At 46.2% G+C, this 26,289-nt stretch overlaps 1 protein-coding gene across 32 annotated transcripts in view; it reads right to left on the bottom strand.

Moving 5' to 3' along the window:
- Positions 1-13,080: 13,080 nt before the first annotated feature.
- MICAL3 (microtubule associated monooxygenase, calponin and LIM domain containing 3) overlaps positions 13,081-26,289 on the bottom strand; it is a 1,875,796-nt gene continuing 1,862,587 nt past the window's right edge. For 30 of the 32 annotated variants that reach the window (XM_085652129.1, XM_085652139.1, XM_085652136.1 and 27 more), the window contains one exon: positions 13,081-15,609. In XM_085652129.1, coding sequence (XP_085508255.1) covers positions 15,425-15,609 — 185 coding nt within the window. In that variant the 3' untranslated portion in view covers positions 13,081-15,424. The remainder of the gene's footprint in view (positions 15,610-26,289) is intronic. The other 2 variants (XM_085652160.1, XM_085652161.1) reach the window with 1 other exon arrangement.

The following is a 26,289-nucleotide window of genomic DNA, read 5'->3' as shown; positions in this document are numbered from 1 at the left end:
TCCATCCCCACGTTCAGTTCCCCATCTGGGGGGGAGGTATAGGGTCCCAAAGTGTTTTACCCAGCTTTGAGGCGGGATGTTGCAGGGTCTCACAGATGCATCGGGTTTATTCCGTGTGCTTATGAGATTCCAAAAGGCCCTTGAATCCCTCATTTTACTAGCTTGGAGCAGGTCTTCCCAGAATTTGTCTTCCCACTCCCTCCTGGCAAATTTAAGGGACTTATTATAGGTCTTCCTTGCTTCCTGTATCACACTACGGGACTTGAGTTTAACCGCCTCAACTAACTTGGCCTTGTGAACCCTACATGTTTGGGTATACCAACCATCAACTGGTTTTTTGAATTCTTGGTTGCCCGACTTGTTAGGGTATAAGGTAAGCACGTTAGTTAAGGCTTCTACCAGGGAGACAAAAAGCCCACTCGCTCTACCCACCCCTTCTAAGGAGGTTCCGAGGGTTGTTACCGCATGGTTTAAATGGGATTGAATTTCCCCTACCTTTGCCATGGATAAAACTAAATTTGCCCATTTTATTCGTCTACCACAAGGGGAGACTTCAGACTCATCCGGGGGTGCGGCTACCAGGTTAACGTTGTCCTTCCTTAAGGGGCGCCACCACTGGACCATACTTAAGGAGAGTGAATTGTGGTCACTTTCAGTCGAGGGGACCACCTGCATATCCCTTACATAAGACCATAAGTATACATCTATTAGGAAATAATCTAGCCTAGAGGTGTGTCCTGGTCTATTGTACGTGTGGGCACCCCCCCTATCCGAGGATGTCCTCCCATTAGCTGCCCTTAAGTTGAATTCGAGGCTCAGGGAGTATATCTGGAGCGCCACTTCTGTCCACCTTCTGATCGGTGGGATTTCCAGTACCGGGATCCCCAACCTGGTATCCTCCTCGTTTTGGTCGAGGGAGACGTCCGAGCCCAAGGGCTCGAACGTACAGTTCATATCACCTGCAACCAATATACGAGTCTTATATGGAGTATTATTTAGCAAGGTCTCGAGGAGAGATATTACAGGAGACTTTCTCCCGCCCTTGGTTCCCTGGGCATAAACATTAAAAACATTTAAGACGATTCTTCCCCTTTGATCTATTAGGGTGATGTTTTGTATGTCAGGGGAACCTGTGGGAGACTCCACTACTCTGCAGTCTAAAGAAGCCGCGACCCAGATGAGAAGGCCACCCGAAGGTCGCACTCTCCCTGTTTCCGAGACTTGCGCAGGGGAGGAATAGGAAGAAAAACCCACCCTATGGACCGGCACCAAGCTCCATGTCTCTTGGAAAAGGCACAGGGAGTGCTCATCAACCCAGGCAGTAAAGTCCGGTAGAGCCAGTTTTCTAGCAATCCCTGCGACATTCCAGCTGAAAACCTTAAAGACTAGGTCCGTCACAGCTGAAGTGTCGCTGGGCGCCAGAATGCCCCTGTCTATGGGCCTCCTCGGAGGTATCTGAGGGGAACAGGGATCTTGTGGGGTGGCTATAGAGACTCCTATCCCACTTGCAAGGTTTGCCTGGGTGGGTGATACTCCTGCTAGCTCTACTCTACTCCCAGTTTCCAGTCAGTAAGGCCCTGGTGCCCACAATCGGTTCTCCCTAGTACCCCCCCGAGACCCCAGCCCAGTTTTGACCAAAAATGGGGGAACTTAAACTTCCTCCAGTTGGGCTAACAATTTGCCTGGGGTAAAAATAAGAAAGATCTACCACTTTAACCCCCGGAGCCCCCATACTTTTAATAGGAGTGCAAATCGATGGTACTACTCTTGGGTCTTGGAAATTTATGATTATGCAATCCCCCTCCTGCGTTTTTTTCCCCTGCCCTAACCAACCCACTCTGCGGACACTTAGAATAATACCATCCACACCCAACGGGATTGGCTTGTTTGCCTTCAGCCAGTGGATACACTTGTTCTTGAGTGATTGGTGGTTTTCCAACTGGCCTTCCTTTAAAGGGGGCACATTAACCATGACAGCAACAAAAGGTTGACAGTCTGGTGGGAGGTTTACTGGGGGGATCCGTCGTACTGGATTACTGGGGGCCGGTGAGGGGGTAGATGGGGCAGTAGGTTGAGATACAGACCTAGGGGCTTTCCCTGTCGCTAACCCGTTGGATTTGCTGCGTGCCCCAGGTTTTAGGGAGTCTTCCGTTTTGCCACTAACTATCTGTGGCTGCTTTTGTGGAAGAAACTTAGGCTTATTTTTGTCAGGCTCTAAGTGTGTTGATGGACCCTTATGTTTTGGCCCTGCTTTGGGACGGGGAGGAGATTTAAGAGCTGGAATTAATGCACTATTAGGAACAACTTTGTTTAAACATATTGGGGGCTTAGGGACTCTCTGAGATGGTGGTTCATTCCCCTTTGCGCCTAAGTCCTTATTTTCAGTCACTCTGGTTATTTGTTTAAATGTTGTTTTGAGTGAGTGAAACCCGTCAAGGGTTAATTGCTCTAATTTGTCTATCCTCTCCCCTAGACCCTTGACTTGTGTTAGTAACGGTTTCAAGAGGCTGTATACCTTCTCAAAGATATTTTCAACTGTTACTAAGTCAGAGAGCTTTGAGACCTTGGCGGTGTTAGCGTCTGGGTGTAGCCCCTTGGGAGAGATCAGAACATCCCCTTCTATGTCAATTTCATTCACTATAGGCATACCCCTTATGGTTCTCGTACCGAATCCAGAAGGCGTTCTTACTCTTTGGTAGAGAGCGGCCTGTCTCACTAGCCCACCCTTTTTGCGTTTTCGTGGCTTTCTGCTTAAGGGCCTATTCTCCTGCCTAGTATCGGGAGTTTGGGTGTTAGGGGAAGCTCTAACTGACTCCCCTTCTGATATAACTATGGAGGGAGTGAGCGGTTTTGGGGGCTCAGGATCACCGATGGCTTCGCTTGGGAGATTAGGTGATAATGGTGTGGACAGCTTACTAAGGCCACCGTCTTCCACTATAACTATAGGGAGAAGAGCGGCCAGATTTTCCAGCCTACCTATGTTTTGCTCTATACCAGCCAACTGGGGGGGGTCTGTGAAAACACCAGGCACACTAGGTGGAGAAACAGATTGAACCCGGACACTGGCCGGTGTAAGCGACTGAGCGGCGACCCCCAAGGATGAACGTCTTGAGGGGAGGTAAACCTCAGATAAACGCCGCTCAGACATAGCAATCTCCTTTTCAATCACCACCGTCACCCTGGTGATAAAGCGGTCCATAGTTCCTATAACAGGGCTTGCGGCATTTGTCCCCCTTTCGCCTTCACTCCTAAGAAGCTTTCCAGAACGAGTAGGCATGGTTTCGGGAAACAGAACAGGGACACACACCGGGCGTATGTACTCACTGTTGTTAGAGAGGAAAGGGACGTGGCCCAGCCCAGCCTTGACAGCCCCTGACTGCCCGCCCTTTGCTCGGGCCTATATATCCCCACAACCAGAAAGGTCCTGCGGATGTAACGGTATTTTGCTTTCAAACAGCTATCATAATTAGAAAAAGTTACAGGTGAAAACGTGGACACAAATGCCTGTTTTTTTCAACTGATTTTCAATTTTTCCTAACTTCAACGGTTAGTTTCTTTAAAGAAACCTTGAAGGATCTAAACAAACGACCCTTTGCTGAATTCAGAATTTTGTCTACTTTCCTAAAATGTATAGCTTTCCAGGATCCATTATTGCTTTCATACCCATTTCTACCATTAAGTGGAAAGAGGTTAAAAGCACAAAAATAGCAAAAATAGGCTATGTCCCAGAAAAATGCCAAAACGGTGTAAAGCTTTTTGGTTTTCTGACAAAAGTCTGCTTGTCCCTGAAAGCTGGGGAGATGGTGATTTCAGCACCACAACCCCATTTTGATACTATTTGCAGGGGAATAAACAGACACTTTCATCTGTAGCCCTTTTTTCCCATTTTTCCCCCCAAATACAAATTTTACCTGTATTTTGGCTAATTTCTGGGTCCCCTCCAGGGGGATCCACAAACCCTGGTTACCTTTAGAATCCCCATGATGTTGGGAAAAAAGGACGCAAATTTGGCGTGGATACCTTATGTGGTCAAAAAGTTACAGGGGCCTAAACTCGAACCACCCCAAATAGCCAAAAAAGGCTTAGCACAGGGGGGAAAAGGCCTAGCAGCGGAGCTAAGAGGTTTACTTCAACAGGCATACATTTACTTGGTTCATATACACTTTTCAGTTGACTGATGACAGCCAACTGCAGAAACCTCATACCTCTGCTCCCAGTCTGAAGGCATCCCCCTGTAAGACGCATCTCTCAATATAAAGGCCGTGTATGTAGTGCAGCCTTGAATGAACATGTGAAAGGAGAACTACACAAAACCAGTTCTGAAAATATAGACGGTGGATACACATTTTCTGTCTACTTTGACTGTATAAAACTGTGACCCAGTGTTCCACTTGTTGTTCCAGATCTACCTTCTCTGATAAAAATTAATCTAGAGTTCTGTAGTCGGCACTGTTGTACCCGACAGCAAGCTTCCAAAAGGAGAGGGGACATTATCTGAGTCTAGCCCTTGCTGAAAGAGAGGTTTACCTGACCTAAAGTGCCTAGAAGCCAGTCTACCAACTGAGCGAGTCAAGGAGCCCGACAACCCTGGAGAACAGGTTGCAACATGACTATGTGACATCTGCTAGAGGAAGAGGACATCGGAGAGCAATTTGTGTACCCCAGTGTTGGCAGGCAAAAGACCCCACCCATGGCTCCTGGCAGAAACGGTGGTGACGACCTGAAGCTTGCCAAAGCCTATTCAGGCCTGGGGTCTCTATGGCCTATACTGCCATCATGCTAGAAGAGCAGTACGTACCTGGTCGCTCATGTTGAGAAGATATCGTGGCTTGATCTTAGATGCCATGCCATAAGAAACTGCGACTTGACTTTAGCAGTTGTGCAAGAAGAAATCGCAGCTAGACCTTAATCAGTGTGTCAGAAGACATTGCGGGAGAAACTGTGCCATTTTGCACATGAGAAGTAAGGCTGGTGGGTACCCATGTTGCCCAGCTCATAATGGACTGTGCATGGGTGTACCATACTTGAAGACCTGCTGGGGCATGGTCATGACGAGATAATTCTGAGCGGGGTTGCATCAATCACTGGCCCTGGAGGACTAAATGGGTCAAGTTCCCGTTCCTCCGGGCTTGGCTGTTCAGGCAGTCATGTCTGGTAAACGTGTGCAGGGATGCCCACGTCACTGCCTGACAGATATCAAGGAGTGGGACACCGTGCGCTTACGCAGTGGATGCCGCTGTTGCTCTAGTGGAGTGAGCCTGCTACCCCGCAGGAGGTTTCTTCCTCGCCAATGCATAGCATATTTTAATCCAGAGGACAACCCATCAAGAGATGCTCCGTTTTTGCAAAGCCCGACCTTTCTTGGCGCCCACATAGCCAATGAAAAGTTGATCACCCAGCCAGAAGTCTTTGGTACGATCAAGATAAAAAGACAACAAACGTTTTGGGTACAGATGGCGGAGTCTGCCCTCCTCCTTGGAGTGCTGCGGGGTGGGTAAATGGTGGGCAAAGTGATGGACTATCCCACATGAAAGGGTGGGACCACTTTAGGAAGGAATGAAGCTTTTGTTTGAAGCATTTTATCCAGATGGACAGACAGATAAGGAGGCTTGGAAGATAGAGCCTAAAGCTCGCTCACTCTACAAGCAGAGGTGATGGCAATAGGAAAAGCAAATTTGAGAGTCAGCAGCCTGAGAGGACAATTATGAAGAGGCTCCAAGGAAGCACACATAAGAAAGGTTAAATCCAAATTTAAATCCTATTGTGGCATTATGAAAAGAGACGGCGAAAACAAGTGAATAAGGCCCTTAAAGAACTGACTAACAATGGGAGATTTGAATAAAGAAGACTGATCTGGCAGTCATAGAAAGGCAGAGATAGCTGCAAGATAACCTTTAAGGGTGCCCAAAGCAGAGCCCTGCTGGGCCAAAGAAAGTATGTACAAGAGAACCTTCTTGTAGTGCTGCTTCGGGCTCCTATCAGAAGAACTGGAGTCCTGGACTCTGTTAATTCTGTGGTGCACGCATGGCACAATGTGCTGAAAAGGCAGGCGGGCGCGATTCTTTATTCCCCCTAGACCCCGATTGAGTGGTGTGTCTGGATGCCATTGAGCAGAGAGAAGGGGGTGGTACAGGCACTTGAGAAACTTTGTGTCAATAAGATGGGTGATCTGATTTCAGAGGGCAAGGCCCGGAGCTGGGATGAGCAGGCTGTGGAGGTGGGGACTACCACACCGCTTATTCGCTTCCAGTTTCATAGAGTGAGACATGCGTTGAGTGAGCTGTTTAGCGATGAGATATTGGAGCCTCCTGAACTGAGGGCACTCTCCCATATATTACACTGCGAAGCCCCTAGAAAGATGGTTTCCATTATTTATGATACAATGCAAGATTATAGACGACATCACTATTTGAAGGCCAGGCTAGAATGGCAAACAGATTTGGGGGTGGCACTAGAGGATACTGTATGGAGATATTGTGGTGAGAACACACAGCAAGTTTCCCTGAATGGTAGACGTTGTTTGATCCATTTTAAATTCCTGCAAAGAGTCTATTATACACCAGAATGGCTATTTAGATATGGCCTGCGAGAATTGTCAGAATGCAAGAGGTGTGGGGCACGCTCAGCGTGGTTCCTGCATATAGCCTGGACATGCCAGGGGATAGCGAGGTTCTGGGAACAGATTTTTAAAATATTAAACGAAATTACTGGCTGGGAACTTACACTAAACTTGCTGGTGGCATTGTTGTGGTACACTGGAAAGCTGCCGAAAGATGTGCGAAATCTTATTGGTATGGGTCTGTTGCTTGCTAAACAAAGAATCGCTATACGGTGGGTGTGGGGACCTGCACCTACCATTACAGAATGGACCAAAGACGTGATATATTGCAACACACAATCTTAATTGTATAGTGATTTGCTACCAACCCAGAACCGCCCTAAGAGTTTTTGGGGACTGTACCAGCAGTACTTGGCAGGAAAGGAAAAATGGGAGGGGGAGGGAACAAGAGGAAAAAGATGGTGAGCACACGGTGAAATAATGATGGTCTTGTTTGCACATGTGGAAATATTACGTTAGACAAGGTCTGTGCAGCTGCATGTCATGATAGGAAGGTACTGCTTGAGGTTGACTTTGGTAAAATCAAAGGGACATTGTCCTGTTGAAAAAGTCATAGGTTTGTATTATAGAGGAGGAGATTGCACTGTAATTGGTTATGACGTCTACACACTGTAACTGCTAATGGTCAATGTATGTATCTGTTTAGCAGCTTCCAATAAAAACTTTAAAAACAATATATGTACAAGAGAACCACTGACAGAGGGGCAGAAAGGAGATCAACAGCATTTGATGTGTTCCATGCCACAAATTTGTCCCATATACAGGCGTATACCGAGTTAATGGAGGGACGCCTGGCAGCCAATGACATCACAAACTTCGGGTGGAAGGTCGAAAGCTATCAACTGCTCAATCTCCACGCAAGGTGGTGGAGACTGGACAGGTTCGGCTAAAGAACCGTCCCCTGCTGCTGCGACAGAAGAACCAGTCTGATCGGAGGATCGATGGCCATGCTCAGGTGGTCAGAATACCAGACTCTTCATGCCCAATCCGGAACCTCAAGAATGACTTAAACACGGTCGTGCTTGATCTTCTTAAGCACGATGGGCAGAAGTGGTATAGGCGGAAAGGTGTAGGAGGCTGAAGCTCCACTCGTGACGAAAAGCGTCGCTGAGCGTACGCTGCCTTGGAATATCCAACGCGCAATACTGCTGACATTGTGCGTTCTCTTTGGAGGCGACCAGCTCTAATCAAGGCTCTCCCCACAGATGAAAGAGACCTTGCAGCACCTCCGGATGGAAATGCCATTTGTGATCGACCAGGCACAGATGGCTGAGTTCATCCGCTCTGGTGTTCAGAGAACCCACTAGGTGGGGAACCACCAGGGATATGCCCTAATGATCCAGCCGAGCTTAGAGGCGAAAAGCCTCCTGACAAATGATCCACGACCCCACCCCGCCCTGTTTCTTGCAGTACCACTTGGCAGGATGCGGTCCGTGAACACCTGCACCACTTCCCCTTTCAGAGAGGGAAGGAATGCTTTCAGTGCCAGTCTGATCACCCGGAACTCCAGAAGGTTGATATGCAGACTGGACTCCGCAGGAGACCAGACTCCTCCGATTTCTGCCTCTCCCAAGTGACCACCTCATTCCAGGAGCGACACATCTGTCACCACCATTAGATCTGGTTAGAGAAGGGAGAGGGATTTGCCTCTGACCCAATCTTGGTTCGTTAGCCACCACTGCAGTTGTTGTGCAGTTCCCTCCGAGATCTGGAAGCACCCGGAAAGATTCACCTGATGCTGTGCCCACTGGAACTTCAGGTCCCACTGCAGAGCCCGCAAATGCCATTTAGCATGATCCATCAGCAGGATGCAGGAAGCCCAGAAGCCTCAGAGTCACTCTCACCAAAATCCAGGATAGAGGCTGAAACATCTGTATCACAGCCCGAATTTCCCAGACTTGCAGCTCGGGAGGAGCTGTGTCCGGTACCGCTCCTATGAAAGGGAGTGTAATTGAGGGAGTCAGGTGTGACTTCGGCAAGTTGATACTGAACCCCAGCGTATGCAGGCCATCCCCCGTAGTCTGGAGGTGGGAGATGACAGCCTGGGGTGGGCCCGTCTTCAACAGCCAGTCGTCGAGATAGGGGAAGACTGGTACCCCTGATCTGCGCAGATGACCTGTGACCACCTCCATCACCTTTGTGAACACCAGAGGGGCACTGGTAAGGCCAAAGGGGAGCACAATAAACTGAAAATGCTTGTGGCCCATTTTTGAATCGTAGGTAACGTCTGTGGGCAGGCAGGAGAGGGATATAAAAATAAGCGTCCTGCAAGTCCAACGCTACCATCCAGTCTCCTGTGTCGAGGGCAGAAAGGACATAGGAAGTGAGCATTTTGAGCTTCTCCTACCGGAATAAGTAGTTGAGGGTCCGGATGTCTAGGATAGGACGCAGGCCCTTATCTTTCTTGGGCACCAGAAAGTAGCAGGAATAAAAAACACTTCCTAATTCTGGCACTAGGACCTGCTCTACGGCCCCTTTGGCCAAGAGAGCCATTATTCCTCGCAGAGAACTGCCAAATGATCCTCCGACATTCGGTCATTGAAAGGCGGCATGGCATGAGGGGTATTTTCACAGGGAAGGGAGAAGCTCCATCGGACGATTTGCAGAACCCACATGTCCGACTTGATAAATTGCCAGCGGAGGAGGTGATAGCGAATCCTGCCTCTAACGGGCCGTTGATGGGCCTGAAAAATCAGATTATGAAGGTTTAGAGACAATGGCGGGGGAAAAGGTGGACTGGTTCGCCCGCTAGGTCCCTGACCCACGAGGACACTGGGTCCCACATCCGCACCACACAGAGGCTGGACAGCTAGCATGACTCAGTGGCTGGGCAGGACGTGGCTGGGCGCCTATACCATAGCAACAAAAGGGACAAAACGCAGGCTGATAAGGACGGGAGTTAGCCATGAAGCCGAAGGATCTGGCCGTAGCTTGAGAATCCTTGAAGCGCTCAAGAGCTGAATCTGCCTTGACGCCGAAAAGGCACGTGCCATTTAAAGGCATGTCCATCAAAGTAGATTTAAATGTGTAAATAAGGACTCCCTGTTACTAATAGACGTTCCTAGGACAGGGATAATACAATTGTAAATATGAGAAAATCTCTGGGCAACATATTGATCAATTAAATTATTAGACCATAACTAGCAGGTAGTGATGCTAGACCCAAAATACCATGATTGAATTTTAAAATACTTATAATTTTAGAATACAAAATATTAAAAAGAAGGCTCAAATGTTATTGGTCATGAGATCAAATAAATATACATGAAATGAACAATATAATACAGTGTGGAAGAAAAATAATAATGAGAGACAGTTTTAAAGTGAAGTTGAAGTAAGTGTGGATACTTTGATATTGCTTTCAAATAGTAAAGTCTAGAAATTCACGAAATATGGATGTAGCTTTAAACTAAACATCAAACTATGCAAAAACAATACAGATGATTATACATAAAACAAGCCAAGATAGATTATACAGCACAAGAAAAACAGTTAGTTAATAAATTAATACAGTGTTGGTTCTTTGGAAAATCGATGCGCGTTTCGGCGAACAAGGCACCTTCATCAGGAAACCCACATTGAAGAAATTAACCAGAACCAAATTTAATTAGGTATCTTTACATTTATATAGCCTTCGGAAAGGGGCCACAAAGGGGCATCAAGTATTTCGAGAGGAATCTTGTGGGATGATGATAAATCTTTAGAAGAAATGGAAATGAATCTGATATTTAGTTGAGGACGTTGATGCAGCCTGAAAAACTGGGTCTTTGATTGGTAGCTGTAGCTACTGAAATGGTGTAGTGCTCTAAAGGAGGCGATGCTCCTAGGATAAAGGCACAACCTCGATTCTGCGCTTTGAGAGACAAAGTCTTCAACAAGGCATCTTCATGGGGAAATAACTACAGGCTCACGGCCTCTCGCGATAGGGTCTCTGAAGGTTAAATCGCAAGTTTTCCCACAAGAAACCTCTCGAATTACTTGATGCTCCTTTGTGGCCCCATTTCGATGGATATATAAATTTAAAGATACCTGATAAAATTTGGTTCTGGTTAATTTCTTCAATGTGGGTTTCCTGATGAAGGTACCTTGTTCGCCGAAACGCGCGTAGATTTTCTGAAGAACCAACATTGTACTATTTTATCAACTAACTGTTTTTCTTGTGCTGTATAATCTATCTTGGCTCATGTTATGCATTATCATCTGTATTGTTTTTTGCATAGTTTGATGTATAGTTTGCAGCTACATCCATATTTTGTGAATTTCTAGACTTTACTATGTGAAAGCAATATCAAAGTATCCACAGTTATATCAACTTCACTTTAAAACTGTCCCTCATTATTTTTCTTCCACACTATTATATTGTTTGATCATTTCATGTATATTTATTTGATCTCATGACCCATAACATTTGAGCCTTCTTTTTAATTTATTGTATAAATAACATTTTGTATTTTAAAATTCAATCATGGTACTTTGGGTCTAGCATCACTACCTGCTAGTTATGATCTAATAATGTAATTGCCCGATATGTTGCCTAGAGATTTTTTCATATTCACAATTCCATCAAAGTATATTGGACATCCCCAAAGAAGTCAGAAGTCCTCAACCAGGCGTATCCTCAGAGCTATTGACGTGGCAACTGTTCTGCCCAGTGAGTTTGTGCTATCCAGCCCACAACGCATGGTAAATTTGGCTGCGTCTCTCACGTCTCCAACTGCCTGGGAAAGAACGACCGGGACGTCCTCTGGGCATTACCTGCTCAACCCTATCCCAGATAGTAAGGGAGTATCGGGCCAAGAGGCAAGCGGTATTCACCGACTGCAATGCAAAGCTGGAGGAAGAAAACATCCTCTTCCCAAGATGGTCCAGCTTCTTGGATTCCCTATCTGGGGGAGCAGATGGGAATGTGCCTTTCGAAGATGAGGCTTGGACAACCAAGCTCACAGGGGAGGGATGTTGTTTCAGGAACGCTGGGTCGCTCGGAGTGGGGCGATGGTGGCGGGCAATTGCCCTGTCCACAGGAACCCCGGTGCTGGGTTTGGACTAAGTGCCCAGAAAGACATCGGTGAGGGCTTCACTGAAGGGCAAAAGGGGTCAGGAAGTGGAAGACGCAGGCTGAAGCACCTCTGTCAGGAGGTTAGTCCTGACTGCCACCGAAGGGAGCTCGAGGCAGAGTACCTCGGCTGCCCTTCTCACCAGTACAGTGTAGGAAGACCACACCTCCACAGCCACGGTAGGGGAGAAAGCACGCCAGTGTCAGGGGAAGTGCCCAGACCACTGCCCTCACTCAGGTCCATCCACTGGTCCGGTTCTTCACGCTGGTCAGTTAAAGGGTCCAGCTATCCCACCCATTCCTCTTCACCACCTTGTGGCCCAAAATGAACGCCAGGGATGAACACAGCGACAAAAGTCCCTTACGACATCGATCCGGCTTCAGGGACGAAAATAGGGACGGAGCCGGGGGCATGGTTGACACCGGGAGCATCGTCATTGGCATCAACGCAGGGGAAGGGCAAGTGAGATCGACCGCCGTCAAGCGACGATGCTTGTAGTTCCCCGTCGGCCAACAGGGCGAAGTCGAAGAACACCAGTGCATCTTTGACTTTTTATGTTTGCCGGACTTACCAAACTACTTGGAGTGCGACGAGGAGTGTGGGCTCCGCAGCCGTCCTATAGACCTTCCCCTCAAATGAGAACAGGAGTGATGCAGATCCAAGCACCGGGCCTCCAAACAGCTTTCGGGACAACTCCCACAAAGCGGATGGGTTCATGGTCCGGCACTTGGAGCACGACTTCAGGTCGTGGCCGCACTCCAGACACAAAAGGCACATGAGGTGTGGCTCAGTCACAAACATCGTTCAATGAGAGGAGCCACAGGGCTTGAAGCCGGTCCGACGCTGAGACATCCGCGACATACCAAGAGTCCAAGACTCAAATTCGACAAAAAGTCAAAAAAGGCTAGCCAAAAAACAGCTAAAGGGTAGCTCTCTTCGGATCTGCTCTTAGCCTGGCACGGAAAAATGAAAGAACTGACATCAGTGTGCATGGGCAGCATCTATATAGGTCACGCGACGTTATCCAGGCACCGACAACGCCCAATGCGGAGCCGACCGACACCACCAACCGACGCGCAGGGGTACTCCTAATGTAAAGTCTCTGGATCCAGACTGACGCCTGGGGGAAATTCTAAGGTAAGGAATCTACAACTAAAAGTCTCTATAAGATCCAACAATACTTAAAACACCATTTTTAGGGTTTGGATTTGTTTCTGCCACTGCACTTAAATATCTTCAACTCACTGTTTTGTCTTAAAGACTAACTAGTTGAAAGTGATACTCTGTCGGCGTGCTGCAAACCAGGCATTTGTGTTATGTAAGCATTTATTCATCTCTCCAATTCAACTCGTTTTGCTGATTGCTCAAACCAGCACATTAGTGGTCAAATAAACAGCTGACACAAGAAAAAGTGACAGATGTCAGGTTTAATAAACAAAATGTTACTCCTTCAAGGATAACAAAATCTTTTAGATCACTCAGTGCTTGAAGGAGAAATCGCATTTGTTCTTCTTGAAAAAAAGTGTTCAGTCACACCCACCCGTACAAATCTGTCTAATCAACTTCAACTTGAAAACAATAATACAACTGGCGGGTCATTTCAGAGTCCCCTAGCACTGTACACCTAACATAATCCTTGCTTCTAATACTGTAACATCATTACAGGAAGGCAAAGGGATGTCACCACGTGATAACTTGAGCTGAATTTGAATTGTGGGACTGTTTGTGCAGTTTAATTACAGTTTCCAAGTTGTAGACCATAACACAAATAAATGCAAGGCAGGAAACAAATTAGAATTTTGCAAAAACGACTTAACAGTGGTATGAAATCTACTCAGTACAACAGCAAACAAACAATTTCGGATGAAGGATGGTATCTGCTGTGACCTATGACTGACAAAGCATGTGTCTTAAATGACACACGCTCTGTGGTGTAAAATGTATAATGCTGTATACCATCAGGTTTATGTTTTATACATTCTGTCAATGGAGAGGAAACTACGATGCATCCATGTCACAGAACCTGTAAGGCCACAGAATGATCTATCCACCTGTGCCCGGTGGGTGAACCACTGGTTACAGCCACCTATGGCTAGTGATCTGTACTGACACGGGTTGCCTGTTAATTTGTGCTACAATTGAGATCAGTGCCTCAAGCTTCACACAACGCAAAAAATTCAAAAGGACAGAAATAGAACATGAGCAAGAACATCAATAAATAATAAATAAGTCACACAATTTTGAGTGGCATTTTAAAAACAAATTCAAATGAGGCAGAGCACACGTCCCAGAGACTCAAATGCTGTTGTCTTTTCCCTCAGTATAAAAAAAAAGACTTTTTCAAGTATCAAAAAATAAGTTAATAGACAAAAAAGAAGTTTCTTGAGGGCAAGTGATGCTAGGCTGGAAGCTTTTCTTCTTGAGACCATGAAAAACAAGTACGCATACAATAAAAATTAGTCTCTGAAATGGTTCATTAAAGGCTTGTATGACATGAAAAAGTGTAGAACACAACATGACTATATATACACGCTAGAGCAGCAGCCGATGGCCTTCTCTTCTCAAATGCGTCCTGGAAAGACTACTCTGCTCCACCCTGTTAATGCAACAACAATCACCCATCAAGCAGAGGCAACATTTTCCAGTGTCGAAACCCACCAAATGCAACTTAGAAATAAAATCCCAAAAGTGTACAGGTTTGACTAGATCGATGGAAGCATGATTTAGCTAGCGAATAGATTGGGGTTCTTGGCCAGCCAAAGCCAGCTGCATTGGCCATGTTGCATGTCCATACTGCTCCATGCAGCTGCATTCCTGCAAGCAAATTTTAGAGTTTCACAAACTGAAAGTCCCCATTGAATACTACGTTCAACTAGATGGCTAATAATCAACAAACACATAATGAATAAAAGCCATACATCAATACTATTTTGCTGTGGGTGGGCACAGATTTAGTCATCATCTGGAGTTTTGTGATATATGAAACCCAGCAAGTGTGAGCATTTTTTATAATATGGTAGATAGATATAACTTTCATCATTTTATTCCTGTGTAGTGTTGATAAATTCTTCTCTTCTTCTCCAAGGCCATCATCAGACGCTCACAATAATATGAGAACCTTGAAGTGTATTTTCAGAATCGCAACTCCTTGACTACCTAAATGGGTATTAGCAAGGTTTTGCTAGGAGTCGCTGGGTAAAAAGTACAGACACACATTTAAAAGCATAATCAATATTTCCCACCGTCTGTTCGTATCCACACTCCATAATCCATTGGCTTATTCTTTGGTGGATAAAGGGAAAAATGAAAAGCAAGCTACTGCTTCAGTAGCCTGTTCAAAGTCCTCTACAAAAGGGATACTCCGCAAGGCAGTTGAATGCTTGAACATTCACAAGGTTGTTTTTCTTTGCTCTATAGTTTAGATAGTTTTTATTTATTAATTTGTAAAAAGAGTAGCAAAAAATATGCTGTAGGGAAAATTTTCACTTCGATCTCTTCACAGGCATTTTCCAAGAAAACATTCTTCCATTTACCTGCATTTTCATCAGTATTTCTGTATGCCCCTCACAGCGCGAGCCATATGCAAGCTTGATCGGCCACTAGAGGAAACCACTGCAAGGCTCCAGGATTCTTCAAACCCCCTTGCTTAAAAGTAGGGCCACAGACAAAAAGCAACAGATCCCATAACTTTAGATTCGAGTGGGATCCGCCTGGCTAAGAGATGATTCACACACGCAATAGTGCTGCAAACTCAGGACCAGTTTAAGTTGAAGCCCTTGGTAAGCATGACCGACTCCAAGTCCTTGTCTTCCTCCTTTTCTTGAAGACGTTGCTCCTCCAGCAGTGCCACCAGAGCATCTCTTTGTTCCACCACGTCCAGCATTTCGTTCAGGATCTTCTTCTCCTCAGTTAGCTCTTTCTCTGTCTTCAGGTGGTCTGTGGAGAGAAACATAGGATAAGTACAAATTCGAGGCATCAAAGACATGGAAAAATGAATGTGTAGCTAAACGTATTTATTTATGAGTATTTTTATATTGTGTATACGAGGCTAAGGAGAACAGAGCTCAAATTGCACAGTGCACAGCTCAGGCAAAACCTGAACAACAAAAAGGTCAAGAACAAGTGCAGGGATCAACAATCCAAGGTCATGACCACTGTTCCCAATAATGTGCGCGGGTGCGCGCCCGTGCACCTCTGTTATCTGTAGCGCGCAGTGCTGTGTGTGGAGCGCGGACACACCACACATCAAACGAGAACCTTCGCGCCGCTGCTTTGAAAAAGCGAGCGGCGCGAAAAATGTGTGTTTCTTTCTTGTAGAGCCCGGCTGCGGTGCATACTGAGTGCTTTTGTTAAGTATTCATGTTAATTGCAGCGCCGTCACGAGCTGCGATTAACATGAATACTTATAACAAAAGCACTCAGTATGCACCGCAGCCATGCTTAGGTAACAAGAAATTCAGCATGTCTACAAACAGGGCGTGAAAAGCACACGTCCTGTTTGCATACTTGCTGAATTTCTCTTCTTAAAAGAGCTGCGCTGCGGGTGATTGTGTGACTTTGTTAAAGTTCTCAGGTTAATTGCAGCTCCAGACAGGCGCTGCAATTAACCTGAAATCTTTAACAAAGGCCCACAATCACCCCGCAGCCAGAGCTCTATTAAGAAAAGAAATGCAACAACTCTACAAACACGGCGTGAAAAGCACACGTCATGTTTGTAGACTTGCTGAATTTCTCTTTTTTTTCCAATCACGTAATTAATTTATTTTATTGACGCCACAATATATACATACAGAGAAATGTTATATCATCATATAAATCATATTTATTTCCAAAGAAACCAGAAGAAAATGCACAGATCAGCCTTGAGATTACATGGACTGCAATACTATACAACAGTGCAACAAGCATAATTCAGTAGTTCATGGCAAATAAAAAAACTGATATAAAACAATTTAAAGGGACTGCTGTTCCACCTGCGAGTTGGTTAAAGGACCAATTTAGGAAGAAACTTACTGTATGAACAGTTAACCAGTCGTGAAGATGCACCCAGTTATACACCGGAAAACATCAGAAACAAATCTGAAAATGCAACGCCATGGATGGCCGATATACGTACAACTTAATCGTTTAAAAACACAAGTAAAAAAGTTTCGGAGTGCATGTACGAGTTTAAGACCTCTTGGCTTAATTGTCGGCGCAGAAATCAATATGTACCAGGAGCTCTCTGTGCTGGCTGGTGGGATACTGCGCCTTGGCACTTCGGACACTCCAGGAAGCTCTCGTCCAGCAGGTTTGAACGCCGGGGTGATGGATTCGGGGTACCGATCCTCAACCAGTCATCAAAATCGGCGTGGAGATTATAAGGCGATTCAGTGTAATGAAATTCGTGGAGGTGCTTCACTGGCTGCAACCGCATTTGCTCTTTTGCCTTGTGCAACTCTTTCCGAACTTTGTATATCTGGTGTTGTGTGTTCTGGTTATCCAGCTTTTCGTTTTCCAGCTCCGACGTGCATATCTGAATCTGTTGCTCCAGAAAGGTGATCCTCTTATTTTCTTCTTGTTGTTTCGATAACCATTTTAAAAGAACCTCAGCCTGAGATGAAAGGGCATCATATATTTCCTTTTCCTCTTCAAGTTTTTGTTTGGTTATTTCTATTTCGGTCTTCAGCCTCTGCACTTTTTCTGCCATACGCTTTTTTTTTATTTTCTCTCTGCTGATGTTCTTCTGCAAGCTGCGTGTGCAGGGCATTATTTAAATGCGCTGTTTCTCGACTTTTGTCATCATATTTCCTTTTTAATTAAGTAATATCAAATTGCAGCTGAGCAGTCTTTTTTCATTCTTCTTCAAGGTCTTTTTTTGCTGCCATCAAGCGCTGGTCATAGTACTTTTGTGGTTTGTCCAGTTTCTGACCTTCTGAACTGCTTTCCTTGGATTTATGTTGGAGTGTTTGGTGCGCCCTCTAAACTGTGAGCTATGACAGGATGTAATGTGATTTTTTGTAACTTGTAATTCGCTGATCCTCATGTAAAGCGCTCTGATACCTCCGGGTCTAGCCAGCGCTATATAAAAGTCTGTAAATAAAAAAACTAATTAATTAATAGAGCACAGCTGTGGGGTGATTTACACTTTCCTGTGCTTGGCATAGTGTGCCACCCTACTTGTATTTTCCTGTTGCTGTCATTGCATCCAGATATATGATACAAAAAGTAACATCATAACCAGGGCATTAAGTGGGATGAAAAAACTGGGGGGGGTCTCGCAAAAGGGCATGGCCAGTGTAATTAAGGGCATGGCTTAAGACACATAAGCTAAAAATCTGTACTTAGCATAGTGCACCGCCCAACTTGTATTTTGCCGTTTCTGTCACTGCATCCAGATATATGATACAACAAGTAAATTCATACCTACAATTTAGGACTATTCGCTTTGTCAGTGGTTGTTAGTTGCATAAGATAAATAAGCAGCAACTATGGCTTGTAAGTAATATTGAAAAAGTTTCCAGTTAAATCTCTGGTGACACCACGACGATGTTGCTGCCCCTGAGTTTCAAAAAGAGATGGGACGCAAGTGTTAGTGAAGAAAATACTCCTGACAGATAGATCAATCATTTACACACTTGCAACTGCCATCTGATCAGACTTGCATCTTGGCAAGACAAAAAATATTGGCAAGGCCTAACCAGCCTTCTACCCTTCTTAGTTCGTTCAGGTGAGCACGGTTACATAGAGCGAGCGTTTAGAAATGACAAGATGGCGAAAAAGGCTCCTTATAGAACCCCCCCAATGTCGATATGCAAAGACGCTACTTCTGAAGCATTGCCATACCACACTTGGTCTTCTCTGACATATCTTTTGTTCTTTTTTCTTCCACTCCCCAGCAGCTCTCGCCATCTCCTTGTCTTCTTTTACTTCTTCCTCATATCAGTCCTGCTCCACGTTTATCCACTTTCCCCTTCTCCCCATCCCATTCTTGTCGCCATTTCCTTCTCACTTCCCGTTCTTTGCTTTCTCTCTTACTGGTTTTCCATTCTCCATTTTCCATTCTCCGTTCTCCAAAGCTTCTGGCTGCCTTTCTCTTTCCGTCCCTCTTTTACCAATTTCTCCATTACCCCTTCCCCATTTCTCGTCTTTGCACCCTGACTTTTTTTCTTCTTTGTTCCTTTCTCCCCCTACATTGGCCACAAAATCCTATTTCCCACTCGTCTCCTGTCCTTTTCCTTCAAGCTATGTTACAATTTTGAAAGCACATACCATTATCCCTGAATATTAGATGGAAGCAAATTTAGAATTTGGACCAGTGTGCCTCTGCAGTGTTGGTGACCTGGCCAAAAAGGACATGAAAAAGCTGAAATTGGATCATAAATCCAAAGCTGTGTAATTAGGGGCCCCAAAAATAAGTTTGGCCCAGGGCATTTAAAATCCTTAAGATGTCCCTGTGCATTTGTGAAAGTTTTCATGCTAATCGCAGCACCCATCATGAGCTGCAATTAACACGAAAACCTTAACAAATGCACACTATCACCCCGCAACCCAAGCCTATTAAGAAAATAAATTCAGCAACGTAGCTGCCAAGGTTTCAAGTGTAACGTGGGATATTTTCATAATTTCACTGTAATTATTAGTGCCATTTGAACAGGGCTGGCTTTAGTGCTGGTGGCGCCTGGTGTGACAAAGTTTGTTGGCGCCCCAATGACCACCTCCGCCACGGATACTCTCATTACCAACCTTTAACAGTGACCCTCAAGTCTCCATAACCCCTCTCTCTTTCATATTTATTTTGTTTAATAGTGCCACTCATACCAGTGTAAGGTGTTAAGCACTTTACATCGCATACACATTACACAGAGACACTAATTCATAGTGTGTAAATCAATGTACAGGAAATGTTACATCAGACAGAGGAATAAAATGTCTCTTCTTAACAGAGTTGGGCTGCTAGGGTTTTAATCAAAAGTTTGGAGTGATATTTGGCACTGCACACACGCGCAGTGTGGTTCCTGGTGCACATAGCCATGGCTGCAGCGCACAGAAACCCTACTCTGCCACACACAGAGGAAAACAATTAGAGGGAACATTGGTCATGACTATTTACACAGATGAACAGAATTCCAGACTTTGTGTGAAAGCCAAAGTAAGACTGGGTACTTTTCCTTGTGTAACAAGAGTTTCACACAAAACAGTATCGGAGCTGTGTAGTTGACAAGAACCTCCTCAAATCGTCAGATACATGGCTAAATAGTGGAGGGTTAAGAGTGGAGGAGTTTGCATACTAAAATAAAGCAGACGGGCATGCACTAACATTGAGGTGAACAACATAACATGCAATCAAACTGTGGTTAGTATTATACCAAAAGTTGTGCCACTAGGCCTTGCTCTTGTTGTTTTGTATTGCCATACCTATCAGAGGAAAATTACGTTTACAAAGAGAACCATTTAATAAGCTGGAACAATGTTTTTTTTTTAATACATACAATTTCACAGTCGCCATTACAGTGGTCATCAGCAGAACCAGGCAATGAATTGACAATAACAATACAATCTCTACAGCCGCACATAGCATCAAGTGAAGTGGCTTATCGACATTATACATTACGTCATATACATCATAGTTTACTAAGCTCACCATTCATGCATATTCATTTAAGTCAGCGTCAATGTACGATGGTGCAGTTTAACAGTAATACACCTCTGACTGCCCACACTTTCCCCTTCCGAAAGGGTGAACCTGGTCAACCGATCCCGGACCTGTCATGCCCTTCCTCTGTCTCTACCTCAGCTGCTTGGCGTACAAGGTATGCCTGGTATGGGCCCCAAATATTTTTGGGTCGACAACGTATAGGTAAGGTATCAGAGCGTTAAAGCTGTCCGACTGTGTGTTGCAATAGGACAAATCAGTACACCATTCTGTAACTGTGGGCGTTGGGCGTTACAACAAACAAATGATGGACGGAATGCTGACAATGCATACATTCTCCCCCAGTCAAGAGATCTGGGTTAAATCCATCGTTCTTTTGCTCACTACACCACCCCAGTTTAGACATGGCCATATGCAAATCAGTCTTGACCCTGTGCCTCATGGGAACAGTCCAGCCCGAACTGCCAAGCCATGTCTTCCCTGGACTGGAATCAAGCATCCTAGGACCGGTTTCTGGCTATCAGCCGTCATCAGCCAGGATAGCTTGACTCCAGTGGCGTAGTGAGCACGGGTCCCACGTCTGGGAATACCCATCCCACTTAGGGCGAAAAGCGTTACAACAAACAAATGAAATCAAGCTATCCTGGCTGACGAGGGCTGAAATCCCGAAACCGGTCCTAGGATGCTTGTTTCCAGTCCAGGGAGGACCTGGCTTGGCAGTTCGGGCTGGACTGTTCCCATGGGGCACAGGGTCAAGACTGATTTGCATATGGCTGGGTTCAAACTGGAATGGCATGGTGAGCAAAAAAACGATGGATTTAGGCCCAGATCTCTGTACTGGGGTGAATGTATGACATTGTTCTGCATTCTGTCCATCAATTGTTGTTTTTGCAACTGTGGGCGTTGGGCCCGACATCCATCGCATGGCTATTCTCGGTTTCTCTATTAATATACCCAATGCTAGTAGCTTGCATGTTCCCTTTGGCAAATCTTTGACATATCCAAGCAGGGCTACCAAAGGGGTTGCGGGGACTGTCACCTCAGCCATTTCCTGTAGTGCAGCAAACACCGCCATCCAAAATCTATGAATCCCAGGGCAGTCCCAAGCAAGATGCGTGAAGTTTGCCCCAGCTGCACGGCTCCTTACACATTTATCATCTTCTCTCAACTCAAATCTATGTAAACGGGCCGAGGTGTAGTATACTCTTCGCAGAAACTTGTAATGTATTACAGGCCCGGTACTAGCGAGTGGGCCAGGCCCACCCAAACATGGGCTGGGTTCAAACTGGAATGGCATGGTGAGCAAAAAAACGATGGATTTAGGCCCAGATCTCTGTACTGGGGTGAATGTATGACATTGTTCTGCATTCTGTCCATCAATTGTTGTTTTTGCATTTGTCACCCCGAGTGGGAAGGGTATGCTCAGACGTGAGTCCCTTGCTCTCCATGCCACTGGAATCAAGCTATCCTGGCTGACGAGGGCTGAAAGCCCGAAACCGGTCCTAGGATGCTTGTTTCCAGTCCAGGGAGGACCTGGCTTGGCAGTTCGGGCTGGACTGTTCCCATGGGGCACAGGGTCAAGACTGATTTGCATATGGCTGGGTTCAAACTGGAATGGCATGGTGAGCAAAAAAACGATGGATTTAGGCCCAGATCTCTGTACTGGGGTGAATGTATGACATTGTTCTGCATTCTGTCCATCAATTGTTGTTTTTGCATTTGTCACCCCGAGTGGGAAGGGTATGCTCAGACGTGAGTCCCTTGCTCTCCATGCCACTGGAATCAAGCTATCCTGGCTGACAGCCCGAAACCGGTCCTAGGATGCTTGTTTCCAGTCCAGGGAGGACCTGGCTTGGCAGTTCGGGCTGGACTGTTCCCATGGGGCACAGGGTCAAGACTGATTTGCATAGGGCTGGGTTCAAACTGGAATGGCATGGTGAGCAAAAAAACGATGGATTTAGGCCCAGATCTCTGTACTGGGGTGAATGTATGACATTGTTCTGCATTCTGTCCATCAATTGTTGTTTTTGCATTTGTCACCCCGAGTGGGAAGGGTATGCTCAGACGTGAGTCCCTTGCTCTCCATGCCACTGGAAGCAAGCTATCCTGGCTGACGAGGGCTGAAAGCCCGAAACCGGTCCTAGGATGCTTGTTTCCAGTCCAGGGAGGACCTGGCTTGGCAGTTCGGGCTGGACTGTTCCCATGGGGCACAGGGTCAAGACTGATTTGCATATGGCTGGGTTCAAACTGGAATGGCATGGTGAGCAAAAAAACGATGGATTTAGGCCCAGATCTCTGTACTGGGGTGAATGTATGACATTGTTCTGCATTCTGTCCATCAATTGTTGTTTTTGCAACTGTGGGCGTTGGGCCCGACATCCATCGCATGGCTATTCTCGGTTTCTCTATTAATATACCCAATGCTAGTAGCTTGCATGTTCCCTTTGGCAAATCTTTGACATATCCAAGCAGGGCTACCAAAGGGGTCGCGGGGACTGTCACCTCAGCCATTTCCTGTAGTGCAGCAAACACCGCCATCCAAAATCTATGAATCCCAGGGCAGTCCCAAGCAAGATGCGTGAAGTTTGCCCCAGCTGCACGGCTCCTTACACATTTATCATCTTCTCTCAACTCAAATCTATGTAAACGGGCCGAGGTGTAGTATACTCTTCGCAGAAACTTGTAATGTATTACAGGCCCGGTACTAGCGAGTGGGCCAGGCCCACCCAAACATGAGCCTGGGCCCACGCAGTGAGGGCTTGAAGGCAGGCGCGCAAAGCACAGGTTGTGTGTGTCGGGCCGAGACAGCTTCGCGGGTGCACACACACAGACACACACACACAGATTATCGCACCCGAGTACTTCACTGGTCTTTAAAAGACCATTTACATGTTAACGAGGCTTTGTTTATTTTTTCACCCTTTCATCTCCACATGGCAAAGGCGACAAATCCTTTCACTGACAAGGGTAACCTTTGCCTACTGTCCTGCTGCGTGGATATTTCTTTTTCTATGCAGCGCAGGAGAAAATAAGTTTGTTTATTCCTATTCACCTTTCCTGACCCCTGCAGCTGCTTATTACATCAGTCTGACACAAAGTTTGACTAATGGAGTAGGTAAGAGAATGTGTTACTATTTGTTTTTCGTTTAAAAATCTGCACAGGCCCAGCAGGACACATACTTCGTGAGTGCTTCATTTAAACAGTTTTTATCATTATCATGGCCGATGCAGGACAACAATAATACAAAATGCCCAGATAACGTTGGTGATTAATGATCCTGTTAGAGAGCAATCATTTGTCTGTTAGTAGTTTTTAAATGCAGATGAACTGTATTTTATGTGGAAGATCCGTGGGTTACTGCCTTTGTCACAGAGATCCGTGTGCTACTTGCAGTTCAGAAGTTACAATCCTAACATAGAACAGTGACCAATGCACTGTCATCAAAGAGCTGCATACAAACATGAATGGTATAGTTAGCACTTCGTTTTTTAGGTCTCGCCTGACCCAGCGCATGCGCTGGTCTGGTGAGACTTATTGAGAGGGCTCCAAAAAGTGCTACCAGGCCAGCCTAGAGCTACAGTGCATGTGCGCGGGCGCGCGCTTTACCGCGTTTACTTTCACTTTCGCGGCCGCACGGCCGCTTTGCATAGCCAATAGGTCTCGCTTTTGGGACCTTATAAGTATTTAGTTATGCAACTGTTGCATAGCTAAACACTTATAAGGTCCCAAAGGCGAGACCTATTGGCTATGCCAATGCTTGTTTTGTTTTGTGATATAGCTAGAACTTCCCCAGTCTTTCATTATTCTAATGTTGCTAAAATGAGTATGGTTGGCTAAATGTAAATTTTTATCAGTAAAGCCAACCCCTAACCACCGGAGTACTCTTTAAATCCTGAGTTTGTGCTTCTCCAGACCAAACCCTCTTAAAATATACTGCCCACCAGTATGGATGACATGTGATTCATACACCTTGTAATCCTCATTGGCTTAAGTGACATTCCCTGTAGACTGATTTACATACTTGTATGAGTCATAGTCTCTGTATAGTGTGGTTGGTGTAAAGTACTGACACACACTACACTGATATGAGTAGCACTATACAACAAATGAAATGCATATGAGAGAGGGGCTACGTAAAGATGAGGGGCACTGTTGGAGGGTGGCAGTGAGGGAATCCGAGGAGGAGGTAGTGGGAGGGGCTATGGAGCGATGAGGGGCACTGTTGGAGGGTGGCAGGGAGGAAATCTGAGGAAGAGGTCATGAGGTGGAGGAGGGAGAGATAAGGGGCACTGGTGGAGGGTGGTAGTGAGGGAGTCTAAGGAGAAGTCCATGAGGGGGATGGGCTACAGAGAGATGAGGGGCACTGGTGGAGGGTGGCAGTGAGGGAATCCGCGGAGGAGGTAGTGGGAGGGGCTATGGAGCGATGAGGGGCACTGTTGGAGGGTGGCAGTGAGGGAATCCGAGGAGGAGGTAGTGGGAGGGGCTATGGAGCAATGAGGGGCACTGTTGGAGGGTGGCAGTGAGGAAATCTGAGGAAGAGGTCATGGGGTGGAGGGGGAGCGAGGGAGAGATAAGGGGCACTGCTGGAGGGTGGTAGTGAGAGAGTCTGAGGAGAAGGTCATGAGGGGGATGGGCTACAGAGAGATGAGGGGCACTGGTGGAGGGTGGCAGTGAGGGAATCCGAGGAGGAGGTAGTGGGAGGGGCTATGGAGCGATGAGGGGCACTGTTGGAGGGTGGCAGTGAGGGAATCCGAGGAAGAGGTCATGGGTTGGAGGGGGGAGCTAGGGAGCTAGGGAGAGATGAGGGGCACTGCTGGAGGGTGGTAGTGAGGGAGTCTGAGGAGGTCATGAGGGGGATGGGCTACAGAGAGATGAGGGGCGCTGCTGGAGGGTGGCAGTGAGGGAATCCGAGTAGGAGGTCATGAGGGGTAGGGGCTATGGGGAGATGAGGGGCACTTGTGGCGTGTGGCAGTGAGAGCATCTGAGGAGGAGGTCAATAGGGGGGGTCCATTGAGGGATGAGGGGCCCTGTTGGAAGGTGGTAGTAAAAGTATTTACGGAGAAAGAGGTTTTTAGTGCGGCGCCAAAAAAGACTTTCGCATCAGCGCTGAAGCCGGCCCTGTCATGGCCTTTCTGTTTTTGTTTATTTAATTTGCAGTTGGGTCATAAGGGCTACTGTGGAACATACTTTAAAGTGCGTGCTAATTATATTTACTGCTATATTCAATGTTTTAAGTTTGAAGGTGATTTTACTAATGTTTTTACCGGGGAAAAATGAAAGTGGAGCCCGATGGTGCCTGATATGGGGCTGGGGCCCAAGGTCAGCTGTGAGATAAGGTGCACTGGAGAGGAGTAGTGGATAATCAAGCCTGTAAGGGGTGCACTGCAGAGTACGGGGTCAAGGGGAGGTAGTAATAAAGAGGGATTCTCCCTGAAGGTTCGCACAGAGGGAGCCCGAGTAGTGTCACTTGCCTGACCTTCCCACCTCAGAAACCTCCTCTTCCCATCAAAGGAACATTACATGGAAAAAACACTTTTTGAGAGTGATAATATTTAGAAAGAGATCTGGAAAAGAGTGCGTTTTACTGGGCCTTTCAAGACTAAGAAGAGATAAAGGAGGACCCTGAAGCAGGCCTGCCTAGACATACATGCGACAAATCGAGCCCTCAGTGGCCCACCCAAATGCACCCTTGGCCCACCCAAATAAAAATTCCTGGAGCTGGGCCTGTTGTATTAGTCGGTTTCTGCCATTTTGTGAGATGGATTTAGTGCCTGCGCAGCAATATACCTACTGTTCCTCCGTTATATCCATATCCAGTTCAGCGTGCCATTCCTGCAGTGCCTTCGTATTTAGACAGCTAGTGAGAGTGTGTAAAGTATTCAGATTACGAGCTGCGGGGTTTGAGCACGCAATAGATACGTTAAGGGAGTGTATTCACGTGACTCCTGCATGTCGCTTGTAGCGCCCGCCTAGCTCGATG

This window comes from Triturus cristatus, chromosome 4_1 (assembly GCF_964204655.1).
Source record: "Triturus cristatus chromosome 4_1, aTriCri1.1, whole genome shotgun sequence".
Lineage (NCBI taxonomy): Eukaryota > Metazoa > Chordata > Amphibia > Caudata > Salamandridae > Triturus > Triturus cristatus.
The sequence above is the reverse complement of the archived record's forward strand: the minus strand, read 5'-3'. Positions and strand labels throughout refer to the sequence as shown.